The sequence below is a fragment of the Stegostoma tigrinum genome, chromosome 11 (assembly GCF_030684315.1).
Source record: "Stegostoma tigrinum isolate sSteTig4 chromosome 11, sSteTig4.hap1, whole genome shotgun sequence".
Lineage (NCBI taxonomy): Eukaryota > Metazoa > Chordata > Chondrichthyes > Orectolobiformes > Stegostomatidae > Stegostoma > Stegostoma tigrinum.
Genome location: NC_081364.1, coordinates 63,469,209 through 63,490,741, shown reverse-complemented (window position 1 = coordinate 63,490,741; position 21,533 = coordinate 63,469,209). Strand labels below are relative to the sequence as shown.

At 42.0% G+C, this 21,533-nt stretch overlaps 1 protein-coding gene across 6 annotated transcripts in view; it reads left to right on the top strand.

The window, feature by feature from the left end:
- Positions 1–21,533, top strand: part of dock3 (dedicator of cytokinesis 3) — a 1,242,443-nt gene that overhangs the window by 1,106,427 nt on the left and 114,483 nt on the right. For 5 of the 6 annotated variants that reach the window (XM_059649508.1, XM_059649506.1, XM_059649507.1 and 2 more), the window contains 3 exons: positions 726–811; positions 8,982–9,008; positions 9,128–9,223. In XM_059649508.1, the coding sequence (XP_059505491.1) occupies positions 726–811; positions 8,982–9,008; positions 9,128–9,223 (209 nt within the window). The remainder of the gene's footprint in view (positions 1–725; positions 812–8,981; positions 9,009–9,127; positions 9,224–21,533) is intronic. The other variant, XM_059649505.1, reaches the window with a different exon arrangement.

Below are 21,533 nucleotides of genomic sequence, written 5' to 3'. Positions count from 1 at the left end.
CTTCTGACCTTCATGTCTTGCCCTTCATTGAGTACTCCCTTACCTTGTTCCTTCTTCCAAAGTTCATCACCTAATACTTATGAGTGTTAAATTTCATCTGCTACTGATCTCCCATCTGACCAGACTGTTTGTATCCATCTGTAGCCTGACACCTCACTCCTTCTGGTAACCACCCAGCCAATCTTTATGTCATTCACAAACATATTTATCATCCATCTCATATTCTCATCTACATCACGAATATCAAAACAATAGGGAATCCAACAGTGATTGCTATGGAAGACACCAGGCACCAGTCACACAAGCAGCCTTTCACCACCTCCTTCTGTCTCTTGCCACGAAGCCAATTTTGGATCCAACTTGCCAAGTTATGTCGAATTCCTTGAAATTTTACGTTCTTGATCAGTTTCCCATGAGGGACCTTGTCAAGGGCCTTGCTGAAATCCATATAACTCTGATTCTCTGTGTTCAAATCCAGTAGCTTGATTACAGTCAAAACTGGGTCAAGTGACCTCTTTCTGATAATATTGTAGACTTACTGGCTCTAATCAAGAAGCTTCTGTTGTATCATTCCCTGCTACAGGCAAACTGCTTTGTTTCGCGAAGTGTTCTTTCCAAAAAGCCCAAGATATAGGTATACAACATCAACCAGTCAACAACATACTGAAGGAGTATTTCAGATCGCACCTTCGGAAAAGTTTCTACTACTTGTTCCTCTTTTGCAGGTAGAAGCAGAGCTCATCGATAAATTGGACAGTCTGGTATCCGATGGAAAAGGAGATGAAAATTACCGTGAACTCTTCAGTCTCCTGTAAGCAGCATAGTAACATTACAATGAAATATTCTGAAGTTTAAAAGAAACACATTATTCAGCATTGATCCAGTCACTGGCTGTGTGTGTGTGTTTGACAACAAAAAAACAGAAATGTACATCATGCAAAATGTGTCAATTTATTAGAAAATATACTTCAAGTTATGTACAGTGATAGGTCATATTATTTCTTAATATAAATCCCTGAATAGGTACAGAACAGTCAGCAAAACCTCGATGTTAGTTCTGTATTATACATAGAGAACATAGAACATAGAACAGTACAGCACAGAACAGGCCCTTCAGCCCACAATGTTGTGCCGACCATTGATCCTCATGTATGCACCCTCAAATTTCTGTGACCATATACATGTCCAGCAGTCTCTTAAATGACCCCAATGACCTTGCTTCCACAACTGCTGCTGGCAACGCATTCCATGCTCTCACAACTCTCTGCGTAAAGAACCTGCCTCTGACATCCCCTCTATACTTTCCACCAACCAGCCTAAAACTATGACCCCTCGTGCTAGCCATTTCCGCCCTGGGAAATAGTCTCTGGCTATCAACTCTATCTATGCCTCTCATTATCTTGTATACCTCAATTAGGTCCCCTCTCCTCCTCCTTTTCTCCAATGAAAAGAGACCGAGCTCAGTCAACCTCTCTTCATAAGATAAGCCCTCCAGTCCAGGCAGCATCCTGGTAAACCTCCTCTGAACCCTCTCCAAAGCATCCACATCTTTCCTATAATAGGGCGCCCAGAACTGGACGCAGTATTCCAAATGCGGTCTAACCAAAGTTTTATAGAGCTGCAACAAGATCTCACGACTCTTAAACTCAATCCCCCTGTTAATGAAAGCCAAAACACCATATGCTTTCTTAACAACCCTGTCCACTTGGGTGGCCATTTTAAGGGATCTATGTATCTGCACACCAAGATCCCTCTGTTCCTCCACGCTGCCAAGAATCCTATCCTTAATCCTGTACTCAGCTTTCAAATTCGACCTTCCAAAATGCATCACCTCGCATTTATCCAGGTTGAACTCCATCTGCCACCTCTCAGCCCATCTCTGCATCCTGTCAATGTCCCGCTGCAGCCTACAACAGCCCTCTACACTGTCAACGACACCTCCGACCTTTGTGTCATCTGCAAACTTGCTGACCCATCCTTCAATTCCCTCGTCCAAGTCATTAATAAAAATTACAAACAGTAGAGGCCCAAGGACAGAGCCCTGTGGAACTCCACTCACCACTGACTTCCAGGCAGAATATTTTCCTTCTACTACCACTCGCTGTCTTCTGTTGGCCAGCCAATTCTGTATCCAAGCAGCTAAGTTCCCCTGTATCCCATTCCTCCTGACCTTCTGAATGAGCCTACCATGGGGAACCTTATCAAATGCCTTACTGAAGTCCATATACACCACATCCACAGCTCGACCCTCATCAACCTTTCTAGTCACATCCTCAAAAAACTCGATAAGGTTTGTAAGGCATGACCTACCCCTCACAAAGCCGTGTTGACTGTATTTGATCAAGCCATGCTGTTCCAGATGGTCATAAATCCTATCCCTCAGAATCCTTTCTAACACCTTGCAGACGACAGACGTGAGACTTACCGGTCTATAGTTGCCGGGGATTTCCCTATTTCCTTTCTTGAAGAGAGGAATTACATTTGCCTCTCTCCAGTCCTCAGGTACGACTCCAGTGGAGAGCGAGGATGCAAAAATCTTCGCAAGTGGCGAAGCAATTGCATTTCTCGCTTCCCAAAGCAGCCGAGGACAAATCTGATCCGGGCCTGGCGACTTGTCAATCTTAATGTTTGACAAAATTTTCAGCGCATCAGCTTCGTCTATCTCTATCCATTCCAGCATGCACACCTGCTCTTCAAAGGTTTCATTCACTACAAAGTTGGTTTCTTTCGTAAAGACAGAAGCAAAAAACTCATTTAGGGCTTCCCCTACCTCCTCAGGCTCCACACACAAGTTCCCTATGCTATCCCTGATCGGCCCTACTCTTTCTTTGACCATTCTCTTATTCCTCACGTAAGTGTAAAATGCCTTTGTGTTTTCCCGGATTCCTTCTGCCAAGCCTTTCTCGTGCCCCCTCCTGGCTCTCCTCAGACCATTTTTGAGCTCCTTCCTTGCCTGCATGTAATCCTCTCTAGCTGAACTTGACCCTAGCTTCCTCCACCTTATGTAAGCTACCTTCTTCCTTTTCACTAGAAGCTCCACCGCTCTCGTCATCCAAGGTTCCTTAATCTTACCCCTTCTTGCCTGTCTCAGAGGGACATATTTACTCATCACTCCCAACAACTGTTCCTTAAACCGTCTCCACATATCTATAGTTCCCTTACCATGGAACAACTGCTCCCAGTCCATGCTTCCTAACTCATGTCTAATCGCATCATAGTTTCCTCTTCCCCAATTAAATATCCTCCCATTCTGCCTAATCCTCTCCTTCTCCATAGCTATGTAGAATGTGAGGCAGTTATGGTCACTATCACCAAAATGCTCTCCCACCACAAGATCTGATACCTGCCCCGGCTCGTTTCCGAGCACCAAGTCTAGAATGGCCTCTCCCCTCGTCGGCCTGTCAACGTACTGCGTTAGGAAACCCTCCTGAACACACCTTACAAAAACAGCTCCATTCAAATCTTCTGCTCGAAGGAGGTTCCAATCAATATTAGGAAAGTTAAAGTCACCCATTACAACAACCCTACTGCGTGCACACTTTTCCAAAATCTGTCGACCTATGCTTTCTTCAATCTCCCTGCTGCTATTGGGGGGCCTGTAGTAAACCCCTAACGAGGTGACTACTCCCTTGCTGTTCCTAATTTCCACCCATACTGACTCAGTAGGCAGATCTTCCTCGACAAAGGAAGCTTCTGTAGCTGTGATACCCTCTCTGATTAGTAGTGCTACACCCCCTCCTCTTTTTCCCCCCTCCCTATTCTTTTTAAATGTTCTAAACCCTGGAACATCCAGCAACCATTCCTGCCCATGAGAAACCCATGTCTCTGTTATGGCCACAACATCATAGCACCAGGTACTGATCCATGCTCTAAGTTCATCACTTTTATTCCTGACACTCCTTGCATTAAAGCAAACACACTTTAACCGATCCCTTGGTTCCTTCCCAGGAAAATCCTTCCCACTAGCTGGTCTACCTCTTGCTACTGCCTCACCTGCATCAACGCTCACCTCTGGTATACAGCTCAGGTTCCCACCCCCCTGCCATACTAGTTTAAACCCTCTCGAACTACTCGAGCAAACCTTCCACCCAGGACATTGGTCCCCTTCCAGTTCAGATGCAACCCGTCCTTCTTGTACAGGTCCCACCTTCCCCAGAAGGCATCCCAATTATCAACATATCTGAAGCCCTCCCTCCTACACCAGCTGCGTAGCCACGTGTTCAGCTGCGCCCGCTCCCTGTTCCTTACCTCACTATCTCGTGGCACCGGTAGTAAACCAGAGAACACTACTCTGTTCGTCCTGCTCTGCAGCTTCCATCCTAACTCCCTGAAATCACTTTTTATATCCTCAAACCTATTTCTGGCTATATCATTTGTGCCAATATGTAACACGATTTCTGGCTGTTCGCCCTCCCCTTTTAGAACTTTATACACCCGATCGGAGACGTCCCGGACCCTGGCACCAGGGAGGCAACATACCTTCCGGGAATCCCGATCTTGCCCACAAAATCTCCTGTCGATTCCCCTAACTATCGAGTTATGTGGAAGAAGGTCTGAGAAACCATGTAAATTATCTGTTAATTGATGATAGTCACAGTCAGTCATAGAGATCTGCAGTGCAGAAAAATGCCCTTTGGCCCATTGGATCCATGCCATTCAAAAACAACCACCAAACCATTTTAAGTGATAATGGGAACTGCAGATGCTGGAGAATCCAAGATAAACAAAGTGTGAAGCTGGATGAATATAGCAGGCCAAGCAGCATCTCAGGAGCACAAAAGCTGACGTTTCGGGCCTAGACCCTTCATCAGAGAGGGGGATGGGGAGAGGGTTCTGGAATAAATAGGGAGAGAGGGGGAGGTGGACCAAAGATGGAGAGAAAAGAAGATAGCTGGGGAGGTAGGAAGGGGATAGGTCAGTCCGGGAAGACGGACAGGTCAAGGAGGCAGGATGAGGTAGTAGGTAGGAAATGGAGGTGCGGCTTGAGGTGGGAGGAAGGGATGGGTGAGAGGAAGAACAGGTTAGGGAAGCGGAGACAGGCTGGGCTGGCTTTGGGATGCAGTGGGGGGAGGGGAGAGCTGGGCTGGTGTTGTGATGCTGTGGGGGGAGAGGAAAAACTGGGCTGGTTTTGGGATGCGGTGGGGGAAGAGGAGATTTTGAAGCTGGTGAAGTCCACATTGATACCATTGGGCTGCAGGGTTCCCAAGCAGAACATGAGTTGCTGTTCCTGCAACCTTCAAGTGGCATCATTATGGCACTGCAGGAGGCCCATGATGGACATGTCGTCTGAGGAATGGGAGGGGGAGTTAAAATGGTACGCGACTGGGAGGTGCAGTTGTTTATTGTGAACCGAGCGGACGTGTTCTGCAAAGCGGTCCCCAAGCCTCCGCTTGGTTTCCCCAACGTAGAGGTAGCCACACCGGGCACAATGGATACAGTATACCACATTGGCAGATGTGCAGGTGAACATCTGCTTAATATGGAAAGTCATCTTGGGACCTGGGATGGGGGTGAGGGAGGAGGTGTGGGGGCAAGTGTAGCATTTCCTGCGGTTGCAGGCGAAGGTGCCAGGTGTGGTGGGGTTGGAGGACAGTGTGGAGCAGACAAGGGAGTCACGGAGAGCGTGGTCTCTGCGGAAGGCAGACAAGGATGGGGATGGAAAAATGGCTTGGGTGGTGGGGTCGGATTGTAGATGGTAGAAGTGTCGGAGGATGATGCGTTGTATCCGGAGGTTGGTGGGGTGGTATGTGAGGGCGAGGGGGATCCTCTTTGGGCGGTTGTGGTGGGGGCGGGGTGTGAGGGATGTGTTGCAGGAAATGCGGGAGACGCGGTCAAGGACGTTCTCAACCACTGCAGGGGGAAAGTTGCGGTCCTGGAAGAACGTGGACATCTGGGATGTGCGGGAGTGGAATGCCGCATCCTGGGAGCAGATGTGGCGGAGGTGGAGGAATTGGGAATAGGCGGTGGAATTTTTGCAGGAGGGTGGGTGGGAGTAGGTGTATTCGAGGTAGCTGTGGGAGTCAGTGGGCTTGAAATAGACATCAGTTTCTAGCTGGTTACCTGAGATGGAGACTGAGAGGTCCAGGATGGTGAGGGATGTGTTGGAGATGGCCCAGGTGAACTTGAGGTTGGGGTGGAAGGTGTTGGTGAAGTGGATGGGGAGCAAGAGGCAGCGCCGATATAGTCATCAATGTAACGGAGGAAGAGATGGGGTTTGGGGCCTGTGTAGGTGGGGAAGAGCGACTGTTCCACGTAACCTACAACTATTTTAATCTCATTTTCCAAAACTCAGCCCATAGCCTTGAATAACTTGGCATCATAAATGCATATCTAAATATTAAATATTGTGAAGATTTCTGCCTCTACGACCCTTACAGGCAGTGAGTTCCAGATTCCCACCACCACCTTGGTGAAAAAAATTCTTCCTCACCTCCTATAAGCCTTCTACTCCTCACCATAAATCTATGCACCTAGTCATTGATGCCTGCATCAAGGGGAAAGATTTCGTCCTGTCCAGCTGTATTTGTATTCCTCACCATACCTTAATCATGTCAACATAGATTTGTTAAAGAAAACAATTTGTCTAATTTTATTGAAATTTTTTGAGAAGGTAACAAGTATGAGAGTGATATATATGATTAATCAATTCATGCACAGCTTTAGACAAGGTGCCACACGGTAAACTAGTCAAAGATGTAACTTGCATGTGATCCAAGGGAGAGCAGCAAGTTGAATCCAGAATTGGTTCAGTGGCAAGAACAAAGGATAATGGTGAGCAAGTGATCTTGTGACAAGATCATTTGTTGTCGGGTTCCTTATGGCTAACTATTGGATTCTTTGTTTTTTGTTGGACCCATAAATGATTTAGATTTACTCATAGAAGGCATGATTAAGAAGCTAGAATCATAGAATTCCTACTGTGTGGAAACAGGCTGTTCAGCCCATTTAGAACACACCGAACCTCTGAAGACCATCCCACACAGACTCTCACCCCACCCTCATAACTGTGCACTTCCCATGACCAATCCACCTAGCCAGTGCATCCCTGGACATAATGGGTAGTTAGCATGGCTAACCCACCTAGCCTGCACAACCTTGGACTGTGAACTGAAGCATCTAGGGAAAACCCAAACAGACACCAGGGGAATGTGCAACCTTCACATAGACAGTCGCCCAAGGCTGGAATCGAACCCAAGTCCTGGCACTGTGAGATGGCAATGCCAGCTACTGTGTGGCTGTGTTATATACAGGAAGAAGTAACGGGAGCTTGTCAGAAAGATATAAATGATAGCCAAAGAGGTATTGTAATCTACATATCGATTGGAAATTCAGGTGGACCAAGACAGTGTAACAGTGAGTTTAACCTTTATTTCCTGTTAGACCAGACAAGGCATAGGTTTCTTTGTTTAAATATTCATTCGTGCCTACACAAGTGATGTACATATGAAGAAAATGGCATGCAGCTCAAATTTTTATCAGAAGAACAAATGTTTTATATTAATTTTACGGATAACAAGCTTCCAATCAACTATTCCTACAAATAATAATTTCTAATCAAATTGTTGTACTTCACTTGCTCCTATCTCTACCCAAACACTTTTGTATAGTCCACATTCCAAGTTCATTCATGCGATTATATTAACCAGTCATATTTTAACTAAAACACATGATTGTATTGTCAAGTCATATCATTACATGTTTGTACCTCCTAGCTTCAGAGTGTACTTTATGATTACCAGTAAACCTATACTATCTACTTTTCCCTTTCAGTCCCTCCTAATGCCTACACTGTCTATTTGGCCTTTCAGGTAGTGTAGATAAGCAGTTCTTGGAATGTTTTTGGGATAGCTTCTCACAGCAGTGCCAACCAGAAATTGTACATTTTATTATCATGCAATGAGATAGGAGTAAATAATGAACTCACAGTGAAGGCATCCCTTGGTAGCAACAGTCATAATATGACTGAATTTTACATTCAATTTGTGAGAGAGAAGAATGGGACCAGTGTTACTATTTTAATCTTAAACCACGGCAATTATGAGGGTATGGAAGCAGAGCTAGCTAAAATGAACTGGCATATTGGTTGAGAGATAGGTCAATAGAAATGTAGTGGCAGATGTTTATGGGATATTTCAGAATTCACAAAATATTAAGAACAAGGAGCAGGAGTAGGCAATTTAGCCCCTTGAGCCTGTTGCATAATTTAATTTGATCATGGTTGATCTCATCTCGGCCTCAACTCCATTTTTCGGTCTGTTCCCCATAACCCTTTATGCAATGACCAATTGAAAATCTATCTACCTGCTCCTTAAGTTTATTCAGTGCTCCAGCATCCATATGGTTTTGTTAAAGTTTTTTGGGATTAAACAGATGAGTTGCAGAACAGTATAGTTATGAAGATGTTTTGGGATGAACAGAAAGTTTCAGCCCAGAAACATTCTATGAATATGCTGGTGCACAATCTTTCCAGAGTGGGTGGAACTGTGTCTTTTAATGCTTTTGTGTCAATATCTGGCTGGTGTGAGTTTTTAAGAAAGTAGGTGACATTCTTGGAAAAAGAATATCTAAAAGAGCTGACAAGCTGTAATGTTCAAATGCAATATCTTAATTAATTATTCCATTCAGTTCTGAGTTGAAGATGATTCAAATCTGACATTGGTACACATGTCAGATGGGCATGAAAACCATTAACTTGAATCTCCATCCTTTCAGGCCTTGCATATAAAAAAAGTAATGATGTCTAATTTTTATGTTTGCACTGAGGGCTGAATGGTGACCTTTGCAAGTAAAGTGTCCCTTCTACTACAGTTGTCTTTCCAATGATGTGATGACTTTATTTGTCAAGAGGACTGTAATCAACTTTAAGCATTGTAGGCATTTCTTGGCTCAGTGCTGTATGTGTAAACTTGAGGTTTTAACATTATGCAGGAATAATGTGGTTAATATCCTGTCTTTGCTTAATTTTTGCTGCCTGGAAATAGCACTCAGCTTTTTGGGCCTTATCCTAGGTAAGATTTAAAACACCCAAGATTTTAAAACATTGTTACCAAAATGATAGCAGGTTGTACTTGCGGAGGTTTGCTGCAGGAGGGAACATTCACAACTTTCTTTTTTCTTCTGCTCACAGTTTATTAGAGAAGATTGAACAAGAAACATGGAGAGAAACTGGTGTTTCTTTCGTATTGTCAGTAACTCGCCTCATGGAGAGACTGCTGGACTACAGGTAAATGTCTGTCTCTGGTTGTGATGGTGAGGACAAAAATTCATGTTTATGAAATCTAACTATAACAGTGCTTACTTACTGCTTAATCTTTTATTTTATGATTGAGGTGATATGCTACAGTCTTGTCTCCTGATAAAGGTAAAAGCTTTGCCCTCACTATGCTTCCCATAATTCAAAAAAGCCTCCTTTGGGGATACAAGCCTGCCATACCCTCAGAGTCTGGTGGTGGCTTTCAGTTTGATACTTCTGCATGGTTTGCCAAACCAATTCAGAAGGCAATTAAAGTTCATCAGGCATTAATGTTGAACACTCATCAGGTATAGATGAGAAAGGGAAAGGGGAAGGGGTACTAGCGAGTTTTGAGAAGATTTGTAGCTCAGGTTGAGGTTCTGGATGTGAGTTTGCTCACTGAGCTGGAAGGTTAGTTTTCAGACGTTCCGTCACCACTCTAGGTAACATCATCAGTGAGCTTCTGATGAAGCTCCGATGTCCCGCTTTCTATTTATCTGTTTAGGTTTTCTTGGGTTAGTGATGTCATTTCCTGCGTTGGTGATGTCATTTCTGTTCCGATATCAGGGTTCTTAGCAGAAGCAGTAATGCAGAGACTCGAACAAACAGCTCTGCCAATCATCCAACCCAAACTTTGGGTCCACTACGTGGATGACACCTTTGTCATCACTAAACAAAACAAATTAGAGGAAACCTTCAAGACCATCAATAATACCCTTACTGGCATAACATTCACAAAAGAGGAGGAAAACAACAACAAACTGCCATTCCTAGGTGTCACAGTAGAGCGAACAGTCAATGGGGAACTACAAACCAGCATCTACAGGAAAACAACACATACGGACCAAATGCTGAACTACAGGAGCAACCATCCCAACACCCACAAACGAAGCTGCATTAGAACATTATTTCAACGAGCCACCACACACTGCAGCACAGAGGAACTACGAAGAGCAGAAGAAAATCACCTATACAGCGTATTCAAAAAGAACGGGTACCCTGTGAACACAGTACGCCAATTTCTCAGCAACAAACCAAAAGAAACAGACAAAACGGGCCCAGAGACCATAACCACTCTCCCCTACATCAAAGACATTTCCAAAATGACTGCCAGACTACTCGGACTACTTGGCATCAGGGTAGCCCACAAACCCACCAACACACTAAAACAGCAGCCACCAAGATACATGAACATCAACTAGCCACAAAACGACATGACCCACTATCACTAGTATCCTTACATACAGAAGAGGAAGGACACCACTTTGACTGGGACAACACTTCCATCCTAGGACAAGCCAAACAGAGACACGCACGAGAATTCCTAGAAGCATGGCATTCCAACCGGAACTCCATCAACAAACACATTGATTTGGAGCCAATCTACCATCCTCTGAGAAAATGAACAGGAAATGACATCACCAACCCAAGGAAACCTAAACAGATAAATAGAAAGTGGGACATAACACCAGCGCTTCATCGGAGGCTCACTGATGATGTTACCTGGAATGGTGACGAAACATCTGAAAACTAGCCTTCCAACTCGGCGAGCAAACTCACATCCAGAAAGGGGTACATTTGCGAACTAGTTTGGTTTTAATAAGAAGCCGACAGCTTCATAGCCACTTTTAGTAGTACCATCATTAGCATCATAATTTTTGAAATTTCCAATCTTATATCTGACATCAAAACTGCTATGATAGGATTTGAACTTGTGTTCTGTAAGTTATCAATCCTAAATAAGTTTGCCACAGCATCACCATATGCTGTACAGCCTTAATACTGGTGAATAATGTTACACTGCACTACATTATTTTCAAAACTAGGGGTTGCTAAAGCATTGTTGCAGATCTGTCAGTGAGATGTGTTTCCATACAAAATCTGTCACTGTTTCTCCCTATAATAAATAATATTGTGGTCAATTATCCCTCAAGGTTCTTTTACAACAAGATTATTCATCAGCCCTTTTCATTACATGATACAAGATCCAAAGTAGCCAGTGCTTTCGTTGACTTTTCAACACACAACTCTAGAAAACTCATTAGAGTCTCCAGAAACTCATCACACACAAAAGCTCTTTCCATATCAAACATCCCTTTCCACATCTCATCCATGACACACTTTCTCCAAGCATTGAAATAACTGATTTCAGTAGACACAAAACCACCCATAAGAGAAGTCTTGATTTCCAGTACATAGTGAAATAATTGGCCTATGCTAGAGCAGCAGCAGAAGAGATACATCTCTTTAGGTTTTTCTCCATCACTATCCAGTAGTTTCTTTTTGTGTGTGGAAAGCATGCTGGTGCCAACATCAGTGTGGAGAGGATTGAATAAGGTTCTGAATTAACATCCATTGCCAGAGACATCAACACACAATCTAGGCTTATCACTTCAGTGTATTACTGAAGGAGCGCTGACTGTTAGATGGCTGTCTTTCAAGTGACTTATTAAACTGTAGCACCATAAGCCTCCTAGGTGGATATAAAAGGCCTTATGACATTGAAGCAAAATAGTTTCCTCTGCTGTCCTAGCAGCCATTTACTTCCCAACCAACATAATGAAACTAATTATCTGGTAAATACTTTGGTTTTTTTGGATTTTGCTGCAATCTGCACAAATTTCCTCATGCATTTTCTATAATACAACAGTGACTACACATGAGAATAACTTAAATCGGTATAAAATGTTTTGGGCTGTCCCAGGATTATGAAATTAGCTAAATAAATGTAGGTTCTTTCTTTAGGTCATTGCTTCTCATCTGGAGGTCAGAAAACTTTGAACCCATCTCAATTTTCAACGTAATATTGTAATAAAATTTCCAACCCCATTACTTCAGCAGCAAATTGCATGAAAGAAGTAGCAAGTACTTCAGGAAGTAAAGGATCTTTCTTTCCTACCAATAGCCAAGTGAGTAAAATTGTCAGAATGTATCCAGATGAAAGGGCCACATCCAGTTCAGCCAGAGCAGCACCTTGGAAGCTGCAGTTATCCCTTGATTCAGGGAAAGGGAAAAAAGAATTGAGAAAGAAAACTGGGAACTGAATATATTATAAAGATATTCAACATTTGGGAAAGACAAATAAGATGGAAAAAGAGATTAGCTTGTTCTGATACTATGAGATTGGGTCAGTATGTTATAAGGGAGAATCTCAGATCAGACGAACCATGTGTAGAATCTGAGTGGGACTAAGAAACAATGATAGGTAGCAGACATTGGTTGGAGTTATTAATAAATCATCAAATAGTAATGTTAGCATAGTAGAAAACTGAAGATAAAATAGCATGTGCAATGCAGTACTCATGGGTGACAAAACCTGCATATGGATTAGGTAAACCAATTGAGCTATTATGGATGATGAGTTTCTAGAGTCTTTAGTGTGTTTTCTAGATTTGTGGTTGAAAAGTCAACTAAAGGACTGGCTATTTTGGATCTTGTATTACGTAATGAAAAAGGCTGATGAATAATCTTGTTGAAAAAGAACCTTGAGGGATGATTGACCACAATATAGTAGAATTTTACATTATATTTGAAAGTGAAGTAGCTCAAGCAAGAGTGTTCAGTTTAAATAAGGGAAATTATGAAAGCATGAGGCATAAATTAGATGAGCTAGATTAGGAATATACATTAAAAGGCATAATTTTACATTAGGAATGGACAATTATTACATGGTTTAGAGCAACTTCATATTCCTTCAAGGGCTTTTGTGGCAATGTGGGAGAATCCATACTTCTGAGCCCTACTTCTGGGCTCAAAACCCAACTGCTTCATCAATGTAGATAACACAGTGTGGAGCTGGAGGAACACAGCAGGTCAGGCAGCATTAGAGGAGCAGGAAAGCTGACATTTCGGGTCGGGACTCTTCTTCAGAAAATGAGTTCATCGATGCTTTATCAATGTGTCTTATTAACTCTAAACAGGTTGATTAAAAATACCTATGTTCCTCCAAGATGCAAAAACTCAAAAGAAAAGTCAGTCAACCATATCTAACAACAAAAGTTAAGCATCATGTAAGATTAAAAGAAGAGGCACACAAAGTGACAAGAAATCATAATAAACTGAGAATTTGGGAGTTTTTAGAATACAGCGAAGGCAAAACCAAGAAACTGATAAGCAAAGGAAGGGCAGAATACAAATGCAATGCAGTGAAATCAGTGAAAATTCACTGTAACAGCTTCTACAGATATATAAAGTGGAAACATTTCGCAAACACAAATGTGTATCCATTAAGGTCAGAAATCTCGTGACACCAGGTTATAGTCCAACGGATTTGTTTGAAAACACAAGCTTTCGGAGCCTCAGTCCTCCTTCAGGTGTTAGTGAGAAAGGTTCTATCAGTCACAGAATTTGTAAGTAAAAGATTAAAGGTTCACACCATTAATGAGCATGTACTAAACAAACACTAAGATGCTGTTAAATCTTTACTCAGTTAGAAGCTTTTAATTTATTAATATGTATATATAAATCCCAAATTCCTTTCAAGTCATGGCCTCGAGAGAACTAAAGGTTTTACCAGTGTAAAGAAGTGACATTTTAGGTCAGACAATGCAAGTTAGGTATAAGGCCTTGTTTAGAATCTGTTTGTATATTAGTTTGGAGTCCGACTGGTTTTGTTTCTAAAGTAGGAATTTATAAAATGCCACATTGACTGGCTGAATATAAATTGTGTGCTTTTTGAACAAAATAAAATGTATCTGTAAATACAAATTCACCCCATAGGTGTGTGTGTGTGTGCGCGCGCGCTCGCGCGTGCAAGTGCGTGTGTGTGGGAGAGATGGTGAATGTGTGTGTATATGTGTTTGTACGTATGTTTGAGGGGTGAGACAGAGTGTGAGAGAGTGAAGTGGAGAAAGTGTGGGTGTGGGAGGACAGTGTGTGTTGAGGGGAGAGAGAGTCTGTGAGAGAGAGAGTGGAGGGGAGGAGAGAGTATGTGTATGTTGGCGGGAGAGTGTGTGGGTGGGGGGAAGGAGAAAATGTCTGTGTGTGTACGAGGGAGGAATGGAGTGTGCGTGTGCGTGCGTGTGTGTGTGTGTGTGTGTGTGTGTGTGTGTGTGTGTGTGTGTGTGTGTGTGTGTGTGTGCGCGCGCACGCGCTTGTGTATGTATACATGTGTGAGAGTGTATAGTGTGATGGGGTCACCTGTAGCGCATCGTGAACCCAAGATCCTGGTTGAGGCTGCCCTCGTAGGTAACGAACTTGGCTATTAGCCGCTGCTCAGCGACTCTACATTGTTGTGTATCTCAAAGTCCACCGTGGAGGATGTCTACCCAAAGATCCCGCAACCAAATGTCCTTGACTGCTGAGGGACATTCCCACTGCACCAGAAAATTCCTGTCTGGTGATTGTTGCACGGTATCCATTCATCCATTGTCATAGCATCTGCTTGGTTTCATCAATGTACCATGCCTCGGTTCATCTTTCCCTGCAAAGTATGAGATAAACAACATTGGCCAAGTCACATGAGTATCTGCCGTGCTCATGGTAGGCGGTGTTCCCACCTGTGATGGTGGTGTCCATGTGAAGCTGTGCCATGTCTTGCAGAGGTTACCATGACAGGGTTGTATAGTGTTGTGGTCGATGTTTCCTGAAGGCTGGCCTCAACCGGGATCTCAGGTTCATATCGCACTACAGGTGACCCAACTACACAATACACTCTCACACACGCTTATGTATGCACTAACTCTCTCTCTCTCTCGCACGCACGCGCGCGCATGCACACGCACGCACGCGCGCGCACACGCACACACGCACACACGCACACACACACGCACGCGCACACACACACACGCGCGCGCGCACGAATTTATGGGGTGAATTTGTATTTGAAAATACATTTTAGTTTGTTCACAATTTATAGACAGTCAGTCAATGTGACTTTTTATAAATTCTTACTTTAGAAATACAACCAGTACTGATTCCAAACTAAAAACAAAACAGATTCCAAACAAGGTCTCACATCTAACATGCATTGAATAACCTAAAATGTCACTTCTTCTTTACACTGAAAAAACTTTGAGTTCTCCCAGGACCATGACTTGAAAGGAATTTGGTGATATACAAGTACATATTATTCAATTAAAGCCTTCTAACTAATTAAAGATTTGACAGCATTCTAATCAATATTGTGCACCTTTGATCTTCTACTTATGAATTCTGTGTCTGATGCTACCTTTCTCACTAACACCTGAATGAGGACTGAGGCTCCAAAAGCTTGTGTCGTCAAATGAACCTGTTGGACTATAACCTAGTGTCTTGTGATTTCTGACCTTGTCCACCCCGGCCCAATGCCAGCACCTCCCCATCATGTATCCATTAAGAGCGCAGTCAAGAGAATTTATAATTGAGATGGAGAAATGACAGAGAAGCAAAATTATTATTTTGTGCTTGTTTTTACCAAGGGAGATACAAGATATATCTCAGAATTAGGATCTACTGGACTAAGAAGAATGAAATGTTGGAAGGATTAGTATTTTTAAGAAGATTGCACTGGAGAAATTAATGGGGCTGAAAGTTGATAAGTCCCCAGGGTGTGATGATCTACATCCCATTGTTTTGAAAGAGGTGTTTGTAGAGATTACCAATACATTAACTATCTTCCAAACTTCCAAAGACTCTAGAATGATTTTGGAAATATCACCCCACTATTTAAGATGGGCACAAGTGGGCAAAAAAGGGAGCAAAAGACCCATCAGCCTATATCATAATAGGGAAATTGCTAGAAGCTATCATAAAGAATATAATAAATGGACACTTTGATGAAAATGATCTGGATGGTTATAGTCAGTATGGATATACAAATGGAAAATCATGTTTAACAAACTTTGGAGTTTTTTTGAGAATATCACCAATAATGTTGTTAAGGGGAATACAATGGATGGATATTTGAATTTTCATAATTTCTTTTTGATAAAATTGCCTACCAACGGTTGGTTAGCAAAATTTATGGCATATATTATAGAAGATAAGTGAGGAAGAAGGTCTTAGGTTACAGAAGTTATAAACAGATTAATTAGGCAGATGGTCAAATCAGTGACAGATGGAATTTAACCCTGATAAGTGTGAAGTTGTGCATTTTGGAAGTGACATGATAAGGGAGTACTCGATGAATGGTAAGACACTAGGAAGCTCAGTGGAGCAGAGAGAACTTTGGGGTGTTCGTCCATAAATCCCTAAAGGTAGCAGGCCAGGTTACTGGGATAATTAAGGCATATGAGTGAACGATGATTCATTGCCATTTGTACTCTATAATGAACACACAGTAAAATACAGTGGAAAGCTTCAACTGCCACCGCAATCTAGTGCCATTTGAATATTTTAAGAATAAAAAGAGTACGATGGTTAAGCTCAAGGAGTTCTTTTTCATCCACCTCCGCCATAAGTCCTGAGCTGGCTGACCAACAACAGCAGTGCCATCACCCCTCTGCTACATGCACTGGACCACCCAAAGTCGGAGTTACCACTCTTCTAAAGCTGATGTTTTGGCTTTTCTGCTCCTAAGATGCTCTTTGGCCTGCTGTGTTCATCCAGCTCTACACCTTGTTATTTCAGATTCGGCAGCATGTGCAGTTCCTTTTATCTCTGACCTAATAGCTAATTCAAGACAGTCCAAACAAGAGACTAATGAATGTCAACATCTTGTGGACAATACCACAGACACATTTGACCCTGTTCTCATATACATTCTACTATTTCACTATTCAGTAATGATAAACAGTATGTTAGGAAGGCAGGAGCAGGATCAGGCTTTTCAACCCATCGAACATGCTGCACCATTTAATTCAATCATGGCTAATCAAACACTCCAACGCCTTTTACCCACACCACACCCATAACACTTTATGCCATTGAAAATCAAGAATTTATCACTCCACATTAAATATATTCATAGACTGAGCCTTCACAGCCCTCTAGGATAGATAATTCTAAAGATTCATCTCCTGCTAAAACATTTTTTTCCTAGTCACAGTGTGAAGTGACATCCCCTTTACTTTTAAATTGTGCCCTCTTTCTAGTCTTCCAAACCAGGGAAAACTTCTTACCGGCATCTATTCTGTCTATCCCTTGGAATATTTCGTCGGTATCAATTAGATCACCTTTTATTCTTCTAAACTCTAGAGAATACAGGCCCAGTTTGCCCAATATCTCTTCACAGGACATTCCTGCCCTCCATGGGACAAGTCTAGTGAACCTTTATTGAACTCCCGCCCTGGCAATAACACCTTTCCTGAGATAAGGAGGCCAAAACTTCACATTGTGTGCAAGATACAGTCCAATCAAATGCCACTACAGTTGAAGCAAGACTTCGCTATTACTGTACTTTAGTTCTTTGCAGTAAAGGCTAACATGCCATTAGCCTTCCTAATAGCTTGCTGCACTTGCATGTCAGCCATCAGTGACTTATTGATGAAGACACCTAGATCCCTTTGCCCTTCTACACCTTCCAACCTGAGAAGGGTCTAGGTCCGTAACATCAGCTTTCCTGCTCCTAAGATGCTGCTTGGCCTGCTGTGCTCATCCGGCTCCACACCTTGTTATCTAGCTATTAGCTCAGTTAAGGCAGCTTGGGCCTCAGAAATTGATGGCTCAAACAAGGACTTAAATGCCTCTTACCAAAATTACCACTGTCACCAGCACCTGCTCAACCTTCCAGATTGAATTTCATTTGCCACTTTTCTGCCCAGCTGATTAATGCACTCTACAACTTTCTTCCTTATTATCAACCATATCATGTGCAAATTTCTTGATCATGCCCCATTAATTAAGCCTAAAGCATTTATATATTGCATATATTACGGGAGCACCCAGTACTGAACCCAACAAATCTCCTTGGACACATGCTTCAAGTCACAAAAACACCTATCAACTGTAACACATCATTTCATATCACTCAACCAATTTTAGATGCACATTGTCAGTTTACCTTGGATCCCATTTTTATTTTTTTGGTCAGTCTATCCTATGAAACTGCATCTAAAGCATTGGTAATTGTTGATTGTATCAGACTTTCTACCATCCTTGTTACTTATTCACAGAAATTCCAAAGGGTTAGATGTAATCTTTCACAAATCATTGACAGTCATTTATTACTCATACTTATGTAAGCACAGGGCTCAATGCCACAATGAAGTTATGACCCTTGCAGAATTCCAACTTGCTCCTCCAGTAAGATTTTGATAAGATTTTGAAGTACTCCAGTTGGCTTCAACATGAAGAAGAGCAGAATTCTTTGATTCCCCAACCTAATGAATATTGTCACGACTAGGAACAATTTCCTGAAAATGATATGCTAGCAGACACCAGCATTTTCAGTTTGTTGTAGAATCATGGTCTCTAATACACCGATTGCAATCAATTAATCAATCAGAGTTTCTGACTGTCAGTTTCACTGTGTATATCCACAGCAGTTGACCTCAAAATCCAGCAACATTCCCTCACCACGCATACATGTTGATCATAATGCTGCTGCATGACTTCCATTTCCAGAAACCACAAGGTTAGGGAATGTATATATATTTTTAACAGGCTTTGCCAGTTGTGCTCCAGCCGGGTTATCACTGCGGGTAAAGTAAGTTTTGTGATGGCAGTGCAAACAAATAAATTCTAAGAACTGATGTGTGAAGCCATTATATTACATGCTTTTAAATATAGGAGGCTATTCAGCCCGTCACGTCCATACAATCTGTCTGCAAGAGCAGCTCATCTAGTCCTGCTCCTCCGCTGACCTGCAGATTTCTTCCTTCAGCTGCTTATGTAATAGGTCTGTGCAGGGTGAAGAATAATTATGGGGAAAACCATCATACCCCACATCCAATATGTGAACAATGCAAACTGACCAGGGACCCCAGAAATATATCATGACCACAGAAGTGACCTCCCATTTCTCCATATTTGAAAGCAGCCATTAATGTTCCGGAATTTCTATAAGCACGGATCTAGAGGCTGACCTACAGTGTGACCTGTGGCAGAGTAATGTCACGAACTACGAGGTGAAGCAATAATGATGAGTGATGAGCATGGACCATCCAAAAATGTACAACTTCCACATGCAATAGGAAAACAAATTTTCTGTTCCAGCCTGTAAACAACAAGAGCACTTGCCTTGTATGTCACCAAAATATGTCGAAAAATAACGACGGAAGTTTGGTATGACACTGCAAAATGATATACAGTAAATTCAAGGATAGTTTACCCTTGAACTGCTTTCTTCAGACAAAGAAAATTGATGAGATGAAGGCTATTTTGAAAGCTGAACAGTCATTTTTCTGTAAACTAGCAGTAAAAACATGCTCTCAAGCATCACTTTGCATTTGCCACCATCTAGCAAAATGCAAGGATCATTCACAGATGGCAAAGTAGTTAAAGAAGCAATGACTGTGGCCACTGACTCATTATTCAAAGACTTAAAGAACAAAGAAGAAATAATAACGGCAATCCAAAGCATGTCAGTTAATGTTTCCACAATAGCAAGGCGAGTGAACTCTTTGTCCAAAGACATCTTTGGCCTTAACTAGAGGAGGACCTGGAGAGATTATGAATGTTTCTCACTGCAGTTTGATGAATCCATCAATGTAACAGACGCAGCCCAGGTGATTGTGTTTAAGGACATAACTAAAGAGGATCATCTCACTCTTTTGCTCCTTGATGAGAGAACAAAGGGTGAGCATGTCTACAACAAATTCAAAAGGTATGCGTTTGAGAAAATTGTTCCAGTCAAGGAACTGGTTTCCATCATAATTGATAGTGCACCAACCATGCTTTATCAGAAAAGCAGGCTTTGTTATATTTTGCAGAAATGATCCTGCTTTTGCAGAAATTATTCTTCTTTGTCAATTACCACTGTATAATCCACCAGAAAGCATTAGTGAGTAAAGTTATGAGTTTTCTCATGTAATGAGAGGTGTTAAAATTGTAAACTTGATGCTGCCTACAGTGAACTAATACCCTACACTGAAGTGAGGTGGTTGAGTCATAGGAAGGTCCTGCAAAAACTTTTGGATTCTATACCTGAAACGGTCACTTTTCTAAATCGGCCAATGAAATGTGGATTGAACGGTCAAACAACCCGTGTTTTCTCAGTTTCAGGCACCTTACAGACATAGCATTAAAACTGAACGAACCGAGTGCAAGCAGAGGACAGAGACGTAGCAAACTTGGTCAGTCATGTGCATTCAGATCGAAATTAGGTTCATGGCCCTCCAAATTAAAAAAAAACTCTGCAACACTTCCTGAACCTGGAGTAAATACTTCTAAAAACAGAAAAAGGGTTTCAGCCAGAAAACCTATGAAGAAGTTAGCATCTGAGGAAGTTAGCAGAGGAATTCAACCAGCATTTCAGGAATGAGATGCGATGGAAAAAAGCGCCATGTTTGTCTCAAATCCATTCCTTCAAGCTGATTACCAAATCTTATTATATATTTGATTTCAATGTAGTGGAGCTATACCTTGAGCAAAGGGTGTGGGGCAAAAACAAGAACAGGTTACTGAGTATGATGATCATCCATGATCGTATTGAATGGTGGAGCAGGCTCAAAGGGCCAAATTGCCTATTCCTGTTCTTATTTTCCATGTTTCTAAATGGAAATAATTACTACTCAAAATAATATTGAACTAAAAGTGTGATGAAAGACTTCTGGGGGCTCCGAGACAGAGAAAAATGCTCACTCAAAATATTTTGTGCTTTACAAATAAAAGTTTATTTTGACTTCACATACCTCTGTGAGACAAGGTGAGCTCAAATGAAGATAATCAAGTCCAAGTATCATATCTGTCTTGCCAGTACCTATTTTATGAACTGTACATGATTAGCGGTCTCAAACAGCAACCCAGATTTCAAGGCATTGGCAGATTATGAGCAATAACTCACGTCTCACTGAAATCTGTTGAGTAGAAGACAAAATGAATAATTATGTATACTTGGTTTTAGAGTTATATAGAACTTAAAATAAACTGTTTATTCTGTGCTTTCCTCAGAGTTGATCCTGGATTACACCCAAATCCAAAAAGTGATCTTATGCTTAAGAACGTTGGAGACCACTGGTGTAGACCTTAAAAGTAAGGTTGAGCCTCTCAAGGCTTTTAAATGAATTGGTTTCGATATTAAGCAGAGTAGGTCAGGAATAATCCTTATATTAATTGTCCTATTTAGAGAGTATTAGTACATCCAGGTCAATTGTATGAGGCAATCACAGGGAGATGATCATTCACCAAAGAAATGGCAGAGCAATTGCAAACACAGTTGTCTAGTTGAACTCCTTGAGCCCTCCGAATAGACCAAATGATAGTTTTTGTTTAAATGCCATAA